The 19,963-nt window shown below is 44.7% G+C and overlaps 1 protein-coding gene across 17 annotated transcripts in view; it reads right to left on the reverse strand.

The window, feature by feature from the left end:
- LOC144693906 (disks large homolog 1) overlaps positions 1-19,963 on the reverse strand; it is a 412,000-nt gene that overhangs the window by 327,696 nt on the left and 64,341 nt on the right. The window contains exon 3 of one of the 17 annotated variants that reach the window (XM_078564096.1): positions 9,594-9,685. The exons of the other annotated variants lie outside the window; for them this stretch is intronic. Within the exon in view, the coding sequence (XP_078420222.1) occupies positions 9,594-9,685 (92 nt within the window). The remainder of the gene's footprint in view (positions 1-9,593; positions 9,686-19,963) is intronic. 17 annotated transcript variants of the gene reach the window in all.

Below are 19,963 nucleotides of genomic sequence, written 5' to 3' on the forward strand. Positions count from 1 at the left end.
TCCGTGGAGCAGGATGAGACGTGCTCACGTTTCTTCTTCCAAAAGGTACACAGAGAGCGCTCTGTGATCAGCAGCCTGAAGGAAGAAGACGGCTCAGTAAAGTCATCACGGTCCGACATTCTGAGGATCAGCAAATCCTTTTATGCCGGATTGTATGACGTGAAGCCCACGGACAGCACGGCCTCCCAGTCCTTCCTGTCCTCTATCACGGAGGTCTTAGACCACAGTACGCGGGAGAGCCTGGACAAACCGCTAACTCCTGATGAACTGACTAAGGCCCTCGAGTCCTTCGAGAAGAGTAAAACCCCCGGAAGCGACGGCTTGCCGGCGGAGTTGTATTCGGCTCTGTGGGACTTGATCGGCCCAGACCTGCTAGGAGTGTACGAGAGTATGCTCCTGGCCGGTAGTATGTCCAAATCCATGAGGAAGGGCATCATCACCCTCATCTACAAGCACAAGGCGGAAAGGGAGGAAATTAGAAATTGGCGACCCATTTCACTGTTGAATGTGGACTATAAGATTCTGTCCAAGGTCATCGCCAACCGGGTCAAATCCGCTCTGGAATTGGTGATTCACCCTGACCAGACCTGCTCTGTGCCAGGCAGGAAGATCTCTGACAGCCTGGCGCTGCTCAGGGATACGATTGCCTATGTACAGGACAGGGGTGTGGATACCTGCCTCATCAGCTTGGATCAGGAGAAGGCCTTTGACAGAATATCGCACACCTACATGGGGGATGTGCTCTCCAAAATGGGGTTTGGGGAGGGAATTCGAAATTGGATCCAACTGCTCTACACTAACATCAGTAGCGCAGTCTCAATCAATGGGTGGGAAACAGATAGCTTTCCGATTAAATCTGGAGTCAGGCAGGGCTGTCCTCTCTCGCCTGTCCTTTTCGTGTGTTGCATAGAACCCTTTGCCGAGTCCATCAGGAAGGATCCGGGCATAAGAGGAGTGACGATCCCAGGCAGTGGAGGCACTCAGGTAAAAGCCTCCCTGTACATGGACGACGTCGCCGTCTTCTGCTCGGATCCGCTGTCGGTGCGCAGACTGATGCACATCTGCGACCAGTTCGAACTGGCCTCGGGAGCCAAGGTAAATCGTGGGAAGAGCGAGGCCATGTTCTTTGGGAACTGGGCTGACCGATCCTTTGTCCCCTTCACTGTCAGGGCTGACGGCCTGAAGGTGCTGGGGATATGGTTCGGAGGGACCGGGGCATGCGTTAGAAACTGGAAGGAGCGAGTGGCTATGGTGAAAAGGAAACTGGGCATGTGGGAGCGACGCTCCCTCTCCATTGCGGGTAAGAACCTGGTCATCAGGTGTGAGGTACTCTCGCTGTTGCTGTACGTGGCGCAGGTCTGGCCCATTCCAGACTCCTGCGCGATGGCGATCACTCGGGCCATCTTCCGCTTTATCTGGAGGTCGAAAATGGATCGTGTCCGCAGGGACGCGATGTACAAGCCTCTAGATAAAGGGGGAAAAAACGTGCCCAACATCGCCCTCATACTGATGGCCACCTTTGTGTGTGGCTGCATCAAGCGGTGCGTAGACCCTCAGTACGCAAACACCAAGTGTCACTACGTGCTGAGGTTCTACCTGTCCCCGGTGTTGCGAAGGATGGGTCTGGCCACGCTGCCGCGGAACGCTCCAAGTAGTTGGACCGTGCCGTACCACCTGTCCCTGGTGGAAAAATTTATGCAGAAAAACACCTTTGACCACAAGTCCATCAGGCAGTGGTCAGCACGTAACGCCCTAGAGGCCCTGAGGGAAAAGGAGAGGGTGGACCCTGTGGGATGGTTCCCCGAGCAGACTGTCAAAGTCATTTGGCAGAATGCCTCATCGCCAGAACTTTCCAACAAGCACCAAGACGTAGCTTGGCTGGTGGTGAGAAAGGCCCTCCCCGTCAGATCCTTCCTACACGCCAGGAGGCTCACCCCCTCTGCACGTTGCCCTCGAGGTGGCTGTGGTGGGGAAGAGACCGTTGTTCACCTCCTTGTGGATTGTGCCTTTGCAAAGAAAGTCTGGAGAGAGATGCAGTGGTTGCTGTCGAGGTTCATCCTGAGCAGTTCTGTGACACAGGACTCTGTGCTCTACGGGCTGTTCCCAGGGACACACACCGAGACAAACATCGACTGCAGCTGGAGGATCATCAACTCGGTGAAAGACGCGCTTTGGTCTGCCCGAAACTTGTTGGTCTTCCAGCACAAAGAGTTGTCCCCGACCGATTGTTGCGGACTGGCACAATCCAAAGTCCAGGACTACGTGCTGAGGGACGCACTAAAGCTTGGGGCAGCTGCCGCAAAGGCGCAATGGGGAAGGGTCGCTGTCTAAGACCTTTCTACCACAGCGCACCGAGAGACTGGGAACTGTTTAGAGCCCCTCGGGCTGTACAGATCAAAATGAAAGGCTGTAAATGATTGTAATATTGTTTGTACTGATGCACCTGGTGATACATTTTGTAAAAGTTTAACCTGGATTGTACCCTTGTAATGTTGTTCTTGAAATGGTTTGGAATGTGATTGAAGATATTTTATGAATAAAGTATATTTTTACAAAAAAAAACTCTTAGATAAAGGGGGGAAAAACGTGCCCAACATCGCCCTCATACTGATGGCCACCTTTGTGTGTGGCTGCATCAAGCGGTGCGTAGACCCTCAGTACGCAAACACCAAGTGTCACTACGTGCTGAGGTTCTACCTGTCCCCGGTGTTGCGAAGGATGGGTCTGGCCACGCTGCCGCGGAACGCTCCAATTAGTTGGACCGTGCCGTACCACCTGTCCCTGGTGGAAAAATTTATGCAGAAAAACACCTTTGACCACAAGTCCATCAGGCAGTGGTCAGCACGTAACGCCCTAGAGGCCCTGAGGGAAAAGGAGAGGGTGGACCCTGTGGGATGGTTCCCCGAGCAGACTGTCAAAGTCATTTGGCAGAATGCCTCATCGCCAGAACTTTCCAACAAGCACCAAGACGTAGCTTGGCTGGTGGTGAGAAAGGCCCTCCCCGTCAGATCCTTCCTACACGCCAGGAGGCTCACCCCCTCTGCACGTTGCCCTCGAGGTGGCTGTGGTGGGGAAGAGACCGTTGTTCACCTCCTTGTGGATTGTGCCTTTGCAAAGAAAGTCTGGAGAGAGATGCAGTGGTTGCTGTCGAGGTTCATCCCGAGCAGTTCTGTGACACAGGACTCTGTGCTCTACGGGCTGTTCCCAGGGACACACACCGAGACAAACATCAACTGCAACTGGAGGATCATCAACTCGGTGAAAGACGCGCTTTGGTCTGCCCGAAACTTGTTGGTCTTCCAGCACAAAGAGTTGTCCCCGACCGATTGTTGCGGACTGGCACAATCCAAAGTCCAGGACTACGTGCTGAGGGACGCACTAAAGCTTGGGGCAGCTGCCGCAAAGGCGCAATGGGGAAGGGTCGCTGTCTAAGACCTTTCTGCCACAGCGCACCGAGAGACTGGGAACTGTTTAGAGCCCCTCGGGCTGTACAGCTCAAAATGAAAGGCTGTAAATGATTGTAATATTGTTTGTACTGATGCACCTGGTGATACATTTTGTAAAAGTTTAACCTGGATTGTACCCTTGTAATGGTGTTTTTGAAATGGTTTGGAATGTGATTGAAGATATTTTATGAATAAAGTATATTTTTGCAAAAAAAAAAGACTCTTGTTATTTTCAACAAGACAGCAGCAGAGAGATCAGAACCAGCGCGAGTGTGGGCAAGCTTCAAAAAGTGATGTCAGCACAAAGGTGAGAGCTAATTGGTGAGTAGTGGGTATGCGTTTTTCTCCACTTTAAAATAGCTTAAGCTAAGGAAAGGTAAGGGTTCTAGGTTTTATTTAAAGTACATAAATAATTTAACTTTTTTTTTACTGTATTTAAGAAAAAGGGTTTTTTTCCCCCAACTAGAGGGATGGCAGGGCAGCTCAGTTCCATGTTATGTACCGCCTGCAACATGTGGGAAGTCCTAGATGCTCCTGGCGCTCTGAACTACTACGTGTGCAGGAAGTGCCACCAACTGCAGCTACTTGAGCTCCGAGTTTCGGAGCTTGAGTGGCAGCTGGAGGCACTGAGGTGCATCCGCGAGGCTGAGTTTCGTGGATAGCACGTTTTTAGACGTGGTTACCCCACAGCTTATGGAAGTGCAGGCAGAGAGGAAATGGGTGACAGTCAGAAGAAAGGTGTCAGGCAGTTAGTCAGGAAATCCCCAGGGTGCATCTCGCTCAACAACCAGTTCTGTGTGTTGGAAAACAGTGAGAGTGACGGTTCCTCTGGGGAGTGCAGCCACACTCATGGCACTGAGTGGCTCAGCTGCACGGGGCAGCGGGGGGAGTGGGGAAAAGCAATAGTGGTAGAAGACTTGATAGTAAGGGGAACAGACAGGTGTTTCTGCAGCCGTAGACGTGACTCCAGGACGGCATGTTGTCTCCCTGGTGCCAGGGTCAGGGATGTCACTGAACGGTTGCAGGGCATTCTGAAGGGGGTGGGCAAACAGGCAGACATCGTGGTACATATTGGTGTCAATGACAGGTAAAAAAAAGGGATGAGATCCTGCAAGCAGAATTTAGGGAGCTAGGAAGCAGATTAAAAAACAGGACCTCAAAAGGTAGTAATCTTTGGATTACTTCCCGTGCCACGGGCTAGTGAGTATAGAAATAGGTGGATAATCCATATGAGTGCGTGGCTGGAGAGATGGTGCAGGAGGGAGGGCTTTAGATTTCTGGGGACGGTGGGGCCTGTACAAGGCAGACGGGTTGCACCTGAACCTGAATGATACCAACATCTTTGCGAGGAGGTTTGCTAGTTCTGTCGGGGAGGGTTTAAACTAAGATGGCAGGGGGATGGGATCCTGACAGGAGGTTCAGCAGGGGGAGATGCACAGCCAAAATTAGAAGAGAGCAAGTGAGGCTGGAAGGCATAGAAATTATAGGCCAGTTAAGGCACAAGGGACTTTGGCAAGGTTGGATGGTATTTATTTTAATGCAAGGGGTCTGACGAATAAGGCAGATGAGTTGAGGGCACAAATTAACACATGGAAGTATGATGTCATTGCTGTCACAGAGACATGGTTGAGAGAGGGGTAGGATTGGCAGCTCAATATTCCAGGATATAGGGCCCTCGGGCGATGCAGGGAAGGAGGTAAAAGAGGAGGGGGTATCGCAATATTGATCGAGGAATCAATTACAGCAGTAAGGGGGGGATGACATCTTAGAAGGCTCCTCAAATGAAGCCATATGGGTAGAACTGAAAAACAAAAAGGGAGCAATCACATTGCTCCAAGTGCACTATAGGCCCCCAAACAGTCAGAGAGAAATAGAAGAGCAGATATGTAGGTAAATTTCAGAGAAGTGTAAAAATAATAGGGTAGTAATAGTGGGGGATTTCAACTTCCCCAACATTAATTGGGTTAATCATAGTGTGATAGGTTTAGAGGCAGCAGAATTCTTAAAATGTATCCAGGAGAGCTTTTTAAGCCAGTACGTAGAATGTCCTCCAAGAGAGGGGGCGGTCCTGGATATAATTTTAGGGAATGAAGCCGGGCAAGTGGTAAAGGTATCAGCGGGGGAACATTTTGCAGATAGAGATCATAACTCAAGGTTGTTATGGAAAAGGACAAGGATGGGCCAGGAATCAGAGTTCTAAATTGGGGGAAGGCCGATTTTAATAAGATCAGATATGATTTGGCCAGAGTGGACTGGGAGCAGCTACTTTTAGGTAAATCTGCATTAGAGCTATGGGACTCATTCAAGGAGGAAATAGGGAGAGTACAGGGCCAACATATTCCAGTAAAGATAAAGGGTGGGACCAACAAATCCAGGGAACCCTGGTTGTCGAGAGATATACAGAATTGGATAAAGAGAAAAAGGGAGGCTTATGGCAGATTCTGAGGGCTCAAAACAGCAGAAGCCCGAGGGGAATAGGGGGGACACAAAAAGGAAATTAGGAGACCAAAAAGGGGGCATGAAAAAATATTGGATTTTCCTTTATTTTACCGGCCAAAGTTATTTTACCTGCCAAAGTTATTTGACAAGTACATTAAGAGTAAGAGGATAACTAGGGAAAGAGTAGGGCCCATTAAGGATCATAGTGGTAATTTATGTGGGGAGCTGGAAGACGTGGGCATGGAAATCAGGCAGAAGAACTGTGATATAATTAAAGAAATTAGCATAGAAAGAGAGGAGGTTCTAAGTGGTCTGGCAGGCTTAAAAGTAGATAAATCTCGAGGCCCGGATGAAATGTATCCCAAGCTGTTGAGTGAGACAAGGGAGGAGATAGCAGGGGCTCTGGCAATAATTTTCAATACCTCTCTGGCCACAGGAGAGGTGCCAGAGGACTGGAGGACAGCCAATGTGGTACCGTTATTCAAGAAGGGAAGAGGAGATAAACCAGGGAACTACAGGCCAGTCAGTCTAACCTCAGTGGTGAGGAAACTATTGGAAGCAATTCTGAGGGACAGAATTAATCTACATTTGGAGAGGCAGGGATTAATCAAGGACAGTCAGCATGGTTTTGTTAAGGGGAGGTCATGTCTGACCAACTTGATTGAATTTTCCAAGAGGTGACCAGGTGTATATATGAGGGCAATGCATTTGATGTAGTTTACTTGGGCTTCAGCAAGGCCTTTGATAAGGTCCCACATGGGAGACTGATAATGAAGTTAAGTGCCCATGGGATCCAAGGCAATTTGGCAAATTGGATCCAGAATTGGCTGAGTGGCAGGAAGCAGAGGGTGATGGTCAAGATGTGTTTTTGAGACTAGATGCCAGTGTCCAGTGGGGTTCCACAGGGATCAGTATTGGGTCCCTTGCTGTTTGTGGTATATATAAAAGATTTAGACTTGAATGTAGGAGGGTTGATCAGTAAGTGCGCAGATGGCACGAAAATTGGTGGGGTGGTAAATGGTGATGAGGATAGCCATAGATTACAAGAGAATATAGATGGGCTGGTCAGATGGGCTGAGCAGTGGCAAATGGAATTTAATTCGGATAAGTGTGAGGTGATGCACTTGGGCAGGACAAACAAGGCACGGGAATATTAGATGAATGGTAGGACCCTGGGAAGTACCGAGGATCAGAGGGACCTTGGTGTGCATGTCCACCGGTCCTTTAAAGTAGCGGGACAGGTAGATAAGGTGGTTAAGAAGGCATGTGGGATACTTGCCTTTATTAGATGAGGCATACAATCTAAGAATAGGGAGGTTATGCTGGAACTGTATAAAACACTGGTTTGGCCACAGCTAGAGTATTGCGTGCAGTTCTGGAATCTGCATTATAGGAAGGATGTGATTGCACTAGATAGAGAGTGTGCAGAGGAGATTTACCAGGATGTTGCCTGGGCTGGAGAGTTTTAGTTATGAGGAGAGACTGGATAGGCTGGGGTTATTTTCCTTGGAGCAAAGGAGATTGAGATAGGACATGATTGAGGCGTATAAAATTGAGGGGCATAGATAGGGTAGGCAGGAAGGAATTTTTCCTCTTGGTGGAGGGATCAATAACCAGGGGGCATAGATTTAAGGTAAGGTGCAGGAGGTTTAGAGGGGGCGTGAGGAAGAATTTTTTCACCCAGAGGGTGGTGGGAATCTGGAACTCACTGCCTGAAAGGGTGGTAGAGGCAGAAACCCTCATAACATTTAAGAAGCATTTGGATGTGCACTTGCGATGCCAGGGCATTCAAGGCTATAGGCCTTGTGCTGGAAAATGGGATTAGAATAGTTAGATACTTGTTTGACTGGCACAGACTCGATGGGCTGAAGGGCCTTTTACTGTGCTGTAGACTCTAAGGTCAGGTCATTGATCCAGCTACAGGACAAACACCTAGCCTATTTAATGCTCTTCGAATTCAGGGTGTTGCTGTTGGAAAGTTGAATCAACAGACTTGTTTTGTATTGCACTGAATAAGACTAACATGCTCAACTGCAGGCAGCCATTATTGAACTAACTTTATTTACACCTCTCTCACAGACAGGAAAGTAGGGAAAGGATTATAATAAAATGCTCAGCTATTACAAGATCCTACACTCCCTGCTTAAAAAATTGAGACATTATGTACATCTACTACTTTACATTTTAATTACCCAGAATACAATATGGCTAAACCAGCATCAATACCTGAAATTTAACAAGTTGTTGTCCAACTTGATACTGTGATCATAACTAAAACTTATAACTAATAGTTCCAAAATAATTCACATGTGAAATTATTCTCCCCCTTTACACCAGGACGTATTTAATAAACATATCATTTGACAAGAAATAATTAAAATAACTTAATTTGTCTTCCTTCTTGCATAATGTCAATTAACCTATCTAGCTTCTTTGGTTGTCTGGGTATCTTCTATTGCCATGAGCTTGACTCTGTTCTCTCACATATCTGACTGTGTCAAACCTGAACTTTGACTACCAGATCTACTTAAAGGTTGGGACTTTGATGAAAGACTAATCTTGGCCTACCAGTGGATTCGGAGATACTCACAAACTTATGGTTTCTTTGTGACTTTCACTTTCTTACTGACTTTCACTTGGAACTGTAGGGGGAATTTGGATTATAGGAGGTTCTCCCTTTGTCAGGTTTCCTCATTCAACCAAATCATCTTATATGACACTGATGGAATCTCTCTCCAATCTTCACTCAATATGTGAATGAACCCAGTCTCTTTACAACAACTCCAAAAACATATATCTCTTTATCACCTTGGCAGTTTTTCACCAGGGCCTTCTGACCAGCACTGAACTTTTAAAGTTTCATGCCTGGTGTATCATGACTTTGTCCTGCTCTTCTCTTACTTTGATATTGACTTCAAGCTTAAGCAAACTAAACCTTACCCTAGGATCATGTTTAAACAAACTCGTAAGGTCAGCAACCTGTTGTAGACTGAGAGAATAGAAAATTGTCTAGCCCCTGTGTCGAAGAGAAACATGGAAATTACTGCCTAGCTTGACACCGAGCAAATACTTCTGCAAAGGCCTCTTTATAGACCAGTCTGCATACTTCTTTCTGCAGCAACCTTCGATACTGGGTTATAAGGTGGCATTAGTGTGCTGACTCCATTCTTCCTCAGGAATGTTTCAAACTCTTCTGGTGTAATCTGTGGGCTATTATCTGACATTGACACAAACATCTCTGGCAACGCATAAACTGAAAAACTAACTTTTCAAAACCTGTAGTGTTGCGTTTAGACTCAACATTTATCCATTTGTTATAGCTATTAACCAAAACAAGGTACACGTTCCCTTCCATTTCAAGTAAATCGATATATACTCGTGCCATGTTTTTCTTCTTTGACCATAGAAAGGAACCTTAGTTGGATATTTCTAATCCTGACACAAACTTCACAACTTTTCATCAACTCTTCAATATCTCTATCTTCCTTTGGATACCCAAATAGCTTCTTGCTACTGCTTTCATATGGACTATCCCTCTATCTAAGTTCCTCTACAATCTCTCTCTAAACAGTGCTGTTAATGACTCTTAAACCCCATAGGAGACAGCCTTCATCTACACAGTTCATTTTTATGTGCGAAACATTCCTGCAATTTCTCATCGTATTCTTTAGGCTAACCAATCATGACAAAATAGAGTACTTTACTGACCACTACATCCTTGCGAGTTTCTTCACCAAATTGTCTGGCAGACATTGACATGTCATTTGGATATCCACAGTAGCTCACAGGTAACTCTGTGCCTAGAAATAAACCAGTATTCACAGGAAAACTTGAAAGAATATTGCATTTGCTGACTTACGATATTTAAAATCATACTGATGGATCATCAAAATCAGCACCATCTCTGAAGCCATGCTGCCACTAGGGATGGTACTCCCTTCTTTGAACCAAATATAATTGCAAGGTCAGTTAATAAAGTGAACTTCCTACCGCATAAATATTTGTGGAACTTAGTAACACCGTCTATGATCACTAATGCCTCTTGCCCAACTTGAGTAATTTTGTTCAGACTTCATTAAAATGCATGTATGTGAAGCATACGCTACAGGCTTCTCCACACCGCTTTCTATTATGAGATTACCTAGGCCCAGTCATCTTCAGTTGCTTCATCAACGACCTTCCTTCCATAAGATCAGAAGTGGGAATGTTCGCTGACGATTGCAGTGTTCAGCACCATTCACGACTCCTCAGCTACTGAAGCAGTCCATGTCCAAATGCAACAAGATCTGGACAATATCCAAGCTTGGGCTGACAAGTGGCAAGTAACATTCACGCTACACAAGTGCCAGGCAATGACCATCTCCAACAAGAGATAATCCAACCGTCACCCCTAGATGTTCAACTGCATTGCCATCACCGAATCCTCCACTAACAACATCCTGGGGGGTTACCATTGAACAGAAACTGAACTAGCCATACAAATACTGTGGCTAGAGGGGTCATAGGCTAGGAATCCTGTGGCGAGTAACTCACCTCCTGACTCCCCAAAGCCTGGCCATCATCTACAAGGCACAAATCAGGAGTGTGGTGGGAATACTGTCCATTTGCCTGGATGAGTGCAGCTCCAACAAGACTCAAAGCTCAACGCTATCCAGGACAAAGCAGCCCGCTTGATTGGCACCCCTTCCACAAACATTCACTCCCTTCACCACTGACACACAGTGGCAGCAGTGTGTACTAACTACAAGATGGACTGCAGGAACTGACCAAGGCTCCTTTGGCAGCACCTCCCAAACCCATGACCGCTACCATCTAGGAGGACAAGGGTACCAGATACATGGAAACACCACTACCTGGAAGTTCTCCTCCAAGCTACACACCATCCTGACTTGGAAATATATCACCATTCCTTCAGTGCTGAGTCAAACTCCTGGAACTCCCTCCCTAACTGCACTGTGGGTGAACCTACAGCACATGGACTGCAGCAGTTCAAAGCAACAGCTCACCACCTCCTTCTCAAGGGCAATTAGGGACGGGCAACAAATGCTGGCCAAGTCAACAAGCCTACATCTCACGAATGAATATTTTAAAAAATCACTACACCTAACCCCTGTGGTGAGGCATCATACACTATCAATTGCTTTTTGGGATCATAGTGGGTCCAAACAGGATCGCTAGTCGGTGCTTCGATTTATTCAAATGCTTTCTGAGACTCCACAAGCCACTTCCAACCTATTCCATCTTTGAGCAGTTGACACATTGGAGCAAATATATTAGCTAAATCAGAGATAAACTTAGAATAATACACAACAATCCCCACGAATGCTCTAAGTTCTTCTTTGCTCTCAAGTCTCCAATTTCAAAATCCCCTCAATCTTGCCCTGCTTTACTTGTACCATCTTGTGGATACTTTCACCATCTATTTGGCGACCCAAGTATGTTACACTTGACACTATGAAGCAAATTTATGCTTTTTCGTATTGATGCCATACCATTGAAGTTGATCTAGAATTCCGTTCAACCTTATATTGTGCTCTTTACTTCTAATTAAGATGTCATTTAAGCAGCAGCACACTCCCTTCATCTACTCTTAGTACCTGATCCATGATACTCTGGAACACCAAGGGAGAAGTAGACACCCCAAATGGCAATTTTTTGTACTGGTGTGTGTGTATGAATGTTAAGCAGTTCTTTGCTTGCCAGTTAATTCTAACTATAAATATGCATTTAACCAATCTATCTTACAGCACGCCCCTCTATTAGTTAGAAAACAAATCTTCACCAGTAGTAAGTGGGTAAATCCCATTCTCAATCAGCTTATTTACCATTTAATAATCTCCACAAATCCGAATGAACCCATCTGCTTTCCGAACTACCACAATGGGTGTACACATTCACTGTTCTCCACTTCCTTAATTGCCCTTGTTCTTTCTAATCTAATCCAGCCCTTTATTTATCACTTCTAACTGTGCATAAAGCACTGACCTAGCCTTGCAGAATGTCAGCTGGACATTGTCCTTTATCTTGATTTCAGCCTTGCGATAATTTTATTTGGTCCTCCATGCTCAAAGGCTGTTCTGTGCTCTCTTAACTCTTCCTTGATGGCAGATGTACTCTTAAATTTATTTTGAGTAGGGATTAGTAAAAGTATTTTCTTAAGGCAATTCCTTCCCACTTGTTCCCTCCTACTACTACCAATGGCAAAAAAACAGGGTGGAATACGATTATACAACGTAACACTAACTTGACCTAACACTGGAATAACTAATTAGTTTCACACCAGTTTTACATGGGAGAATACAACTAAGGGACTCTTCTTGTACTCTCCTTCTGAAATAACAAGACAGCTGCAGCTGTATCAATAATGAAAGTATGCTGTGAATCTCAAGACTTTCATTTCTACTGTGGGTGCAGAAATTATATCTTCAGTTCTTTTACCCTCATCCTCTACCAGCTGGTTTACTTGCTCTCCAAGTGCAACTCTTGATCTGCTTGATATCATCAACTTCTGTTTCCACATCCATCATATGCATATTCAAGAACTCCCAGACTCCTGAACTAGCTTTCAATCTACCACGACCTCAACCTGGTGCATGGCCGCAACCTGGAGCTTTACCACAAACTGGAGCATTACTGTTCCCTCTACTCCTGCATACTGTCTGAACATAACAGGCTTTCACAGAGGCACGGCACTTTGACTGAAGCGGTTGATGGCTACCATGGCAATGGCAGCATCTAAATTCCTGACCGAGACTAAACTTGGCTGCTGTGGCCTGGATCTCACCGAAATCTGGTGGACTTCCCCTGCTGGCTCAGGGAAAGAACTCCCTTGAACTCAACTCTCTCTTTCTGCCATTTCCATGGCTGTGGCCTCACCACAGGCCTCCTACCACATCATCTTGCCGCCTTTCCTCAAAAGCTTGGCCTGGATTTTACTGTTCTTTAGGTCTCCTAGAAACGTGCCTATAATATTGATATCTAAGTTTACATCATACCCACACTGACGCGAGATTTTTTTTTAAAACTTGAGAATATAATCTACAACAGTCTCACTCAGCAAATGCTTCTTTGAATGGAATGCAACTCAATTCAATCTCATTCGTAATCATGCCAAAATACGAGTCAGAACCTCATTAATTTCCAGAACAGCTTGGTAATAGCATTACTGAGGTCTCACAGGCAACATTAGACACCACCTCAAAAGCAACTGGCCCCATCATGGTGAGGAAAACATTTACTTTATCCTCATGTCCTATTTCATTAAACTTTCAGCCAAATGTTTATTTAACCTACATTTGTAATTACACCTGTCCTCTTGGGGTTGAAATCCCTACCGTCTCCAAATATATCTTCAGTGCCATTTTTTCCAATTGCATACCATACTGACTCACTTTGTACCTGAATATAGTATGCAGACATGGAGTAATCTTACAAATCACTGAAACTTCCTCAAAATCACCTTTAGAAGCTCCAAAAAAAAAGCACGTTACAATATTCTTCAGTCCTTAACTTCTCATTGAAATGTAAAAAAAATTCCATCCTTGTTGCCATTTTTCTGTTGTAAGTTGCACTAAGGCTAACATGCTCAACTACAGGCAGGCACTATTGAACTAACTTTATTAACTCTCTGACAGAAAGGGCAGTATAACAAAATTCTGGGCTATTACAAGACCCATTATTACAGTTTATGTCTGTGGCACTTACAAATCTACTTTTTAAATCAGTAGTCTTGATTAACTGTGAAAATAACTATTTGTTCTCCTTTTATACCAACTTGACTTCAAAAAGGAAAAGGAGAGGCATCATTGAGGTACAGCGATAACAAATTGAGGACTCAGATTCTTGAATTGTGAATCCTTACTTGGTCTTGGGATATTCAATTGTAAATTAAATGCTTTCCAAAGTTTAAAAAAAAAAATCAGTTTCTTTCTCCCAGTGCAGTATCACCAGGGGAAGTGTATCAAAACAAAAAAAAAAAATCAGCATTAAAAGAACATGTAACATTTTGAAAAGTTGACCTTAATAGCCTCTAGCTTACGATAAATTCAGGGTTCTTTAGTGCAGCTTTGGCAAACGGAGTGCAGCTGAACTAACTGAGTGAAGACTTGGAGTTTGCGGAGGGGGAAGGGGGTGTTCATTTCCTTTCTACCTTTCTCACCCCATAGGAATTGGTTCTTGCTCTACTACAGGGAAAGGAGCTAGCTATTTGGTGAGTATCTGGTACGTGGGTAAGTTCTATTCTATTCCTAAGGTTTAAAATAGTACACAATTTGTTGGTAAAGATTAATCAAGTATATAAGAAAGCAACATTAAATAAGTGATTAATACAATTAAGTAATTTTTTTAAACACATTGATGATGGCAGGACAGGTGATGTGTCAAGGCTGCAGCATGTGGGAGCTTCTGGATAACATTGTGATCCAGGACAAACACATCTGCAGTAAGTGTTTGTGGTTGAGGAACTTCAGCTCAGAGTCGTTGATTTGGAGGCTGAATTGCAGGCTCTGCAACATGAGAGTTACTTGGGTGCTTTATACCAGGAGACAGTCACACCACTTAGGATAGGGTCTTCTGATTTGGTCAGAGGCCAGGTACAGGGGGTGTGACTGCGAGTGAGGCAGGCAGGGGTACCCAGAGGACAGGACTGTGAGCCTCTGCAATTGTCCAACAGGCTTGTTTGGATGACAGTGGGGGCTGCAGGGTGGTTGAGCAAACTGACCATGGTACAGGAAGCCATCCAAGTGGGGGGAGCAAAAAGGAATGTAGTGGTAGTAGGGGACAGTATAGTAAGGGGGATTGACACTGTTCTCTGTAGCAAAGAGCGAGAGTCCAGACAGCTTTGTTGCCTGCCTGATGCCAGGGTTCGGGACATCTGCTCAGGATGGATCCAGTGGTCTTGGTCCATATAGGTAACAACAACATATGCAGGATAAGGAAGGAGGCTCTGCACTGTCAGTATAATGAGCTAGGCACCAAATTAAGAACATCAACGGTAATAATTTTTGTATTATTACCTGAGCCACGTGCAAATTGGCATAGGACAAATAAGACTAGAGAAATGAATGCGTAGCTCAAAGACTAGATTGGGAGAAGTGGGTTCCAGTTTGTGGGGCACTGGTACCAGTATTGGGGAAAGTGGGATCTGTATAGTTGGGGCGGTCTACACCCGAACAGTGCTGGAACTGGTGCCCTCACGAGCCGCCTAACTAGGGAAGTAGAGGGGGTTTTGAGTTGAATAGTGGGGGCAAGGGATCAAACTTGGGATGTTGTGATAAACCAAAGAGTAGAGACAAGGCAAGAGAGATAGGTATTAAAATGGGAAATGATAAACAGACTGTGATAGAGCAGGCACAAAGAGTACAATTCTAAGAGTAAATCAGCAGATAAAGCTACAATAATAATAGGACAAAACTAAAGGCCCTGTATCGAAATGCACGTAGAATTTGAATCAAAACAGAAACTGACAGAGCGAGTAGAAATAAAGTAGTACGATCGGATAGTCATTACAGAGATGCGGTTACAGGATGACGTAGATTGGGATCTGAATATTGAAGGGTATGTGACATTTAGGAAGGATAGGAAGTTAGGAAAAGGTGGAGGAGGCGCTCTGATTACTGATGGTATTAGCACAATAGAGAGGGATGACCCATGTTCAGGAAACCAGGATGTAGAAGCGGTTTGGGTTGAAATGAGGAATGACAAAGACAAGAAGTCAATTGCTGGAGTGATGTACAGGTTACTTAATTATAACTGCACAGTAGGACAGAGTATAAGAGAGATAATGGGAGCTTGTCAGAAAGGTACAGCAATAATCATGGGAGATTTTAATCTACATATAGTCTGGAAAAATCAGATGGGCAAAGGTAGCCTAGATGAAGAGTTCATGGAATGTTTTTGGGAAAGTTTCTTAGAACAGTGCATTCTGGAGCCAACCAGAGAGCAGGCTATACTAGACCTGGTACTGAGTAACAAGATAGGATTAATTGATAACCTCCTCGTGAAGGCATTCCTAGGTAGCAGTGATTATATGATTGAATTTTATATTCATTTTGAGGGCATCCAAGACTAATACTTAAAACTTAAATAAGGGCAATGATGAGGGTATGAAAGCACGGCTAGTTAAAGTGAACTGGCAAATGAGGTTAAGGGATAGGTCAATAGAAGTTCAGTGGCAGACATTTACAGAGATATTTCAGAATGCACAGAATATATATATTCCAATGAGAAAGAAAAATTCCAAGGGGAGGGCCCACCTTCTGTGGTTAACTAAAAAAGTTAAAGTCAGCATCAAACTTGCATATAAATACGCAAAGATGGGTGGTGGATCGGAAGATTGGAAAGAATATAAAGAACAGAAAAGAATGACAAAAAGATTAATAAGGAGGGAATAATTAGAGTATGAGAGAAAACCAGCTAGTAATATAAAGATGGTTAGTAAGAGTTTGTCCTTTTTTAATTCATTCGGGGGATATGGGCTTCACTGGCTGGGCCAGCATTTATTGCCCATCCCCAGTTGCCCTTGAGAAGATGGTGGTGAGCTGCCTTCTTGAACTGCTGCCGTCCCTGTGCAAGTACACCCACGGTGCTGTTAGGAAGGGTGGTGGTGTTCCCATGTATCTGCTGCCCTTGTGCTTCTAGATGCTAGTGGTTGTGGGTTTGGAAGGTGCAAAGGAGCCTTGGTGAATTCATGCAGTGCATCTTGTAGGTGGGACACACTGCTGCTACTGTGCGTCGGTGGTGGAGGGAGTGAATGTTTGTGGATGTGGTGCCAATTAAGCTGACGGCTTGATAGATATTTAAATAAGAAAAAAAGTTAACAAAGTGAGCATTGGTCCTGTAGAGTGTGCATCTGGAGAATTGATAATGGAAAGTAGGGAGATGTCAGATGAATCAGAGTTTTTTGCTTTGGTCTTCATTATAGAGGACACAAGTAACATCCCGGAAATAGCTGTAAATCAAGAAATGGAAGGGAGGGAGATACTTGGCTGGGTCTTATCAGCATACATGTGAAAACTAATGCTGTGTTTTTCGATCATATCACCAATGGGCAGCATGTAGATGAAATAGGAAGGGTCCAAGGATAGATCCTTGGGGACACCAGAGATAACTGTGGGAGCAAGAAAAGCCATTGCTGGTGATTTCTGGGCTACAATTGTATAGGGAAGAATGGAACCAGACAAGTGCAGTCCCATCCAATTGGATGACAGTGGAGAAAGAAGGATGGTGTGATCAACTGTGTCAAAAGTTGCAAGACAGGTCAAGAAGAACAAGGAGGGACAGTTTACCTTTGTTATCATCTCGCAATATCATTGGTGACTTTGATGAGTGTTCTTTCGGTGCTGTGACACAGGCAGAAATGCAATTGGAAGGATTCAAATATGGATTTCCAGGAAAAAAGAGAGAGCAAGCGTGCGTGTGTGGTGTTGCTGGGGGGGTGGCAGGGTTTGCAGCAGTTTGCATGGACAGAGGGGTCGAGGATTTTTCTTCCCCAGTAGAGAAATGGCAGATATTTTAAGGATCTGCAGCGTGAGAGCTTTTAATAATTTCAGGTAATATGGGAGTCAGGAAGGGAAATTGAGTGGTGAGCGGTCAGTGGTTTAGTGAGAATAAGAGCGAGAGCAGGAGGCGAACAGGACGAGCTCAGAGTACAAGAGGAGAGATAGGAAAGAAACTGGATAAAAATGTTAGAACATTTATGATGTTTGGAATTAGGCTTAATAGTTTGTAATTGAAAAACAGTGCTCAACTTGTTTAATGCCCTTTTTATCTAACTGAACTGCTTTCAAAAGATGCAATCACAGGAGCCATGGTAGCACAATTTGGAAATCCAATTCTATACCACTTTCGCCCACGAACGCCACCTTCAATCATGAATACCATGAAGAGTCCAGCCTCCATTATTGAACCATCAACATTCCCTCCCTGCACGGAGGCAAAATGAAGTATCTGAAATGCACTCTTCCCCTTCCCACATGTAGCAACATCAAACAGAATGAATAGCAACATCTAACAATTTATATCTGTGACTGCACTTCCCTTTTGACCTAAATTTATCTTCTAGTTCTAGTAGTGTTAAATATTTCATCAAGTTAATAAGATGGAGCTGAGGCTGTGAATTCAGACTTCTCGTTTCGTACTATTTCACAGCATTTTTACTTTCTGTTTCACACTCCAAACTATTGCAACTCAGGTACACTGCTGTACTTTTCCCTCAATCTGCCTGCAAGTTGCTCTAGTTTTTATTTTAAAGAAATCATCTACAGAGGCCTAAAAACAAAGTGGCATTGAAACCAGATTAACTGAACAGCATCAGAAACTTATTGCTCAAGGCTGTTAGCTTAAATTGCAAATGAAACCGTTCTGTTCTATCTCAATGCCGCACTGCTGCGCTCTCCCCATACCCAGACAGGAAACAGAGTAGGAATAAATGGGTCTTTTTCGGAGTAGCAGGCAGTGATTAGTGGGATACTGCAGGGGTCAGTGCTTGGGCCCCAGCTATTCACAATATATCAATGATTTGGATGAGGGAATCAAACATAATATTTCCAAGTTTGCTGACAACACGAAACTTGGTGGGAATGAGAGCAGTGAGGTGGGTGTTAAGAGGCTTCAAAGTAATTTATACAGGTTGAGTGAGTGGGCAAATACATGGCAGATACAGGATAACATGGATAAGTGTGAAGTTATCCACTTTGACAGGGAAAACAGAATGGCAGCATGTTATTTAAATGGCGACAGATTGGGAAATGGTGAAGTACAAAGGGACCTGGGTGTCCTTGTACACCAATCACTGAAAGCAAGCAAGTGCAGCAAGAGTTAGGAAGGCAAATGATATGTTGGCCTTTATTACGAGAGGACTTGAGTACAGGAGCAAGGACGTCTGACTGCAGCTGTACAGGGCCTTGGTAAGACCACATTTCAAGTAGCGTGTCCAGTTTTGATCTCCTTACCTAAGAAAGGATATACTTGCCATAGAGGGAGTGCAGCGAAGGTTCACCAGACTGATTCCTGGGATGGCAGGATTGTCGTACGAGGAGAGATTGGGCCGACTAGGCCTGTATTCACTGGAGTTTAGAAGAATGAGAGGGGATCTCATTGAAAACATAAAACTCTAACGGGGATGGACAGACTGGATGCAGGGAGGATATTTCCTCTGGCTCAGCGGTCTAGAACAAGGGGTCACAGACGCAGGATATGGGGTAGACCATTTAGGACTGAGATGAGGAGAAACTTCTTTACTCAGTGGGCGGTGAACCTATGGAATTTTCTAGTACAGAAGGCTGTGGAGGCCAAGTCACTGAATATACTTAAGGAGGAAATAGATAGATTTCTTGACTGTGTAGGCATCACGGGTATGTGGAGAGTGCAGGAGTACGGCGTTGAGATAGAGGATCAGCCATGATCATATTGAATGGCAGAGCAGGCTCGAAGGGCTGAATGGCCTACTCCTGCTCCTATTTTCTGTTTCTATTTTTAATGCATATTGGCTAAGGGCAAAAGAAATAAATTAAAATACTTCAAACTTAATGCAAGTTGTAATGAATTGATCAATTTACACCAATTAAAGCCATTTTACTTCTGATAATGAATCAGGTGTTACTGGGGTGATGAAGGTGGTCAAGGTTGGAGACAATAGCAGCAGTATAGGTGTAGTCTGCGTCTCCCAAATCCCAGAAAGGTGTTGTGCTGTAAACTGTTTATCTACTTCTAAGATGAAAGAGTTGGAGGTCAAGAATGGATAATTAGCATTTCTACCTACATACAAGGCCCACATGATGCGCATTGCCATGGGGAAGATGCAGAGGAAGCCATTGTAAAAGATCAGGTTATAGGCTTTCCTAGAATATCGCTGAATATCATAGACAGTGCTTCAGGTCTGCCTGAATCTGGTGGGAGGGATCAGCTGGAGGCCAAAAACATCTCTGCAGTTCACCGTGCCGCAACGCAGGTGGAAGCTGGTGCTCGGATTGAAGAGCTCAAATTTGCGGGGAGTTAAAATGAGGCTGGAAGGTTTGCCTAGCTTTAGCTAGAAAGGGAAGTCTCCAGGAAAACCCACACTGTGAAAGACAGTTCTGAAG

This window comes from Cetorhinus maximus, chromosome 19 (genome assembly GCF_964194155.1).
Source record: "Cetorhinus maximus chromosome 19, sCetMax3.hap1.1, whole genome shotgun sequence".
NCBI lineage: Eukaryota > Metazoa > Chordata > Chondrichthyes > Lamniformes > Cetorhinidae > Cetorhinus > Cetorhinus maximus.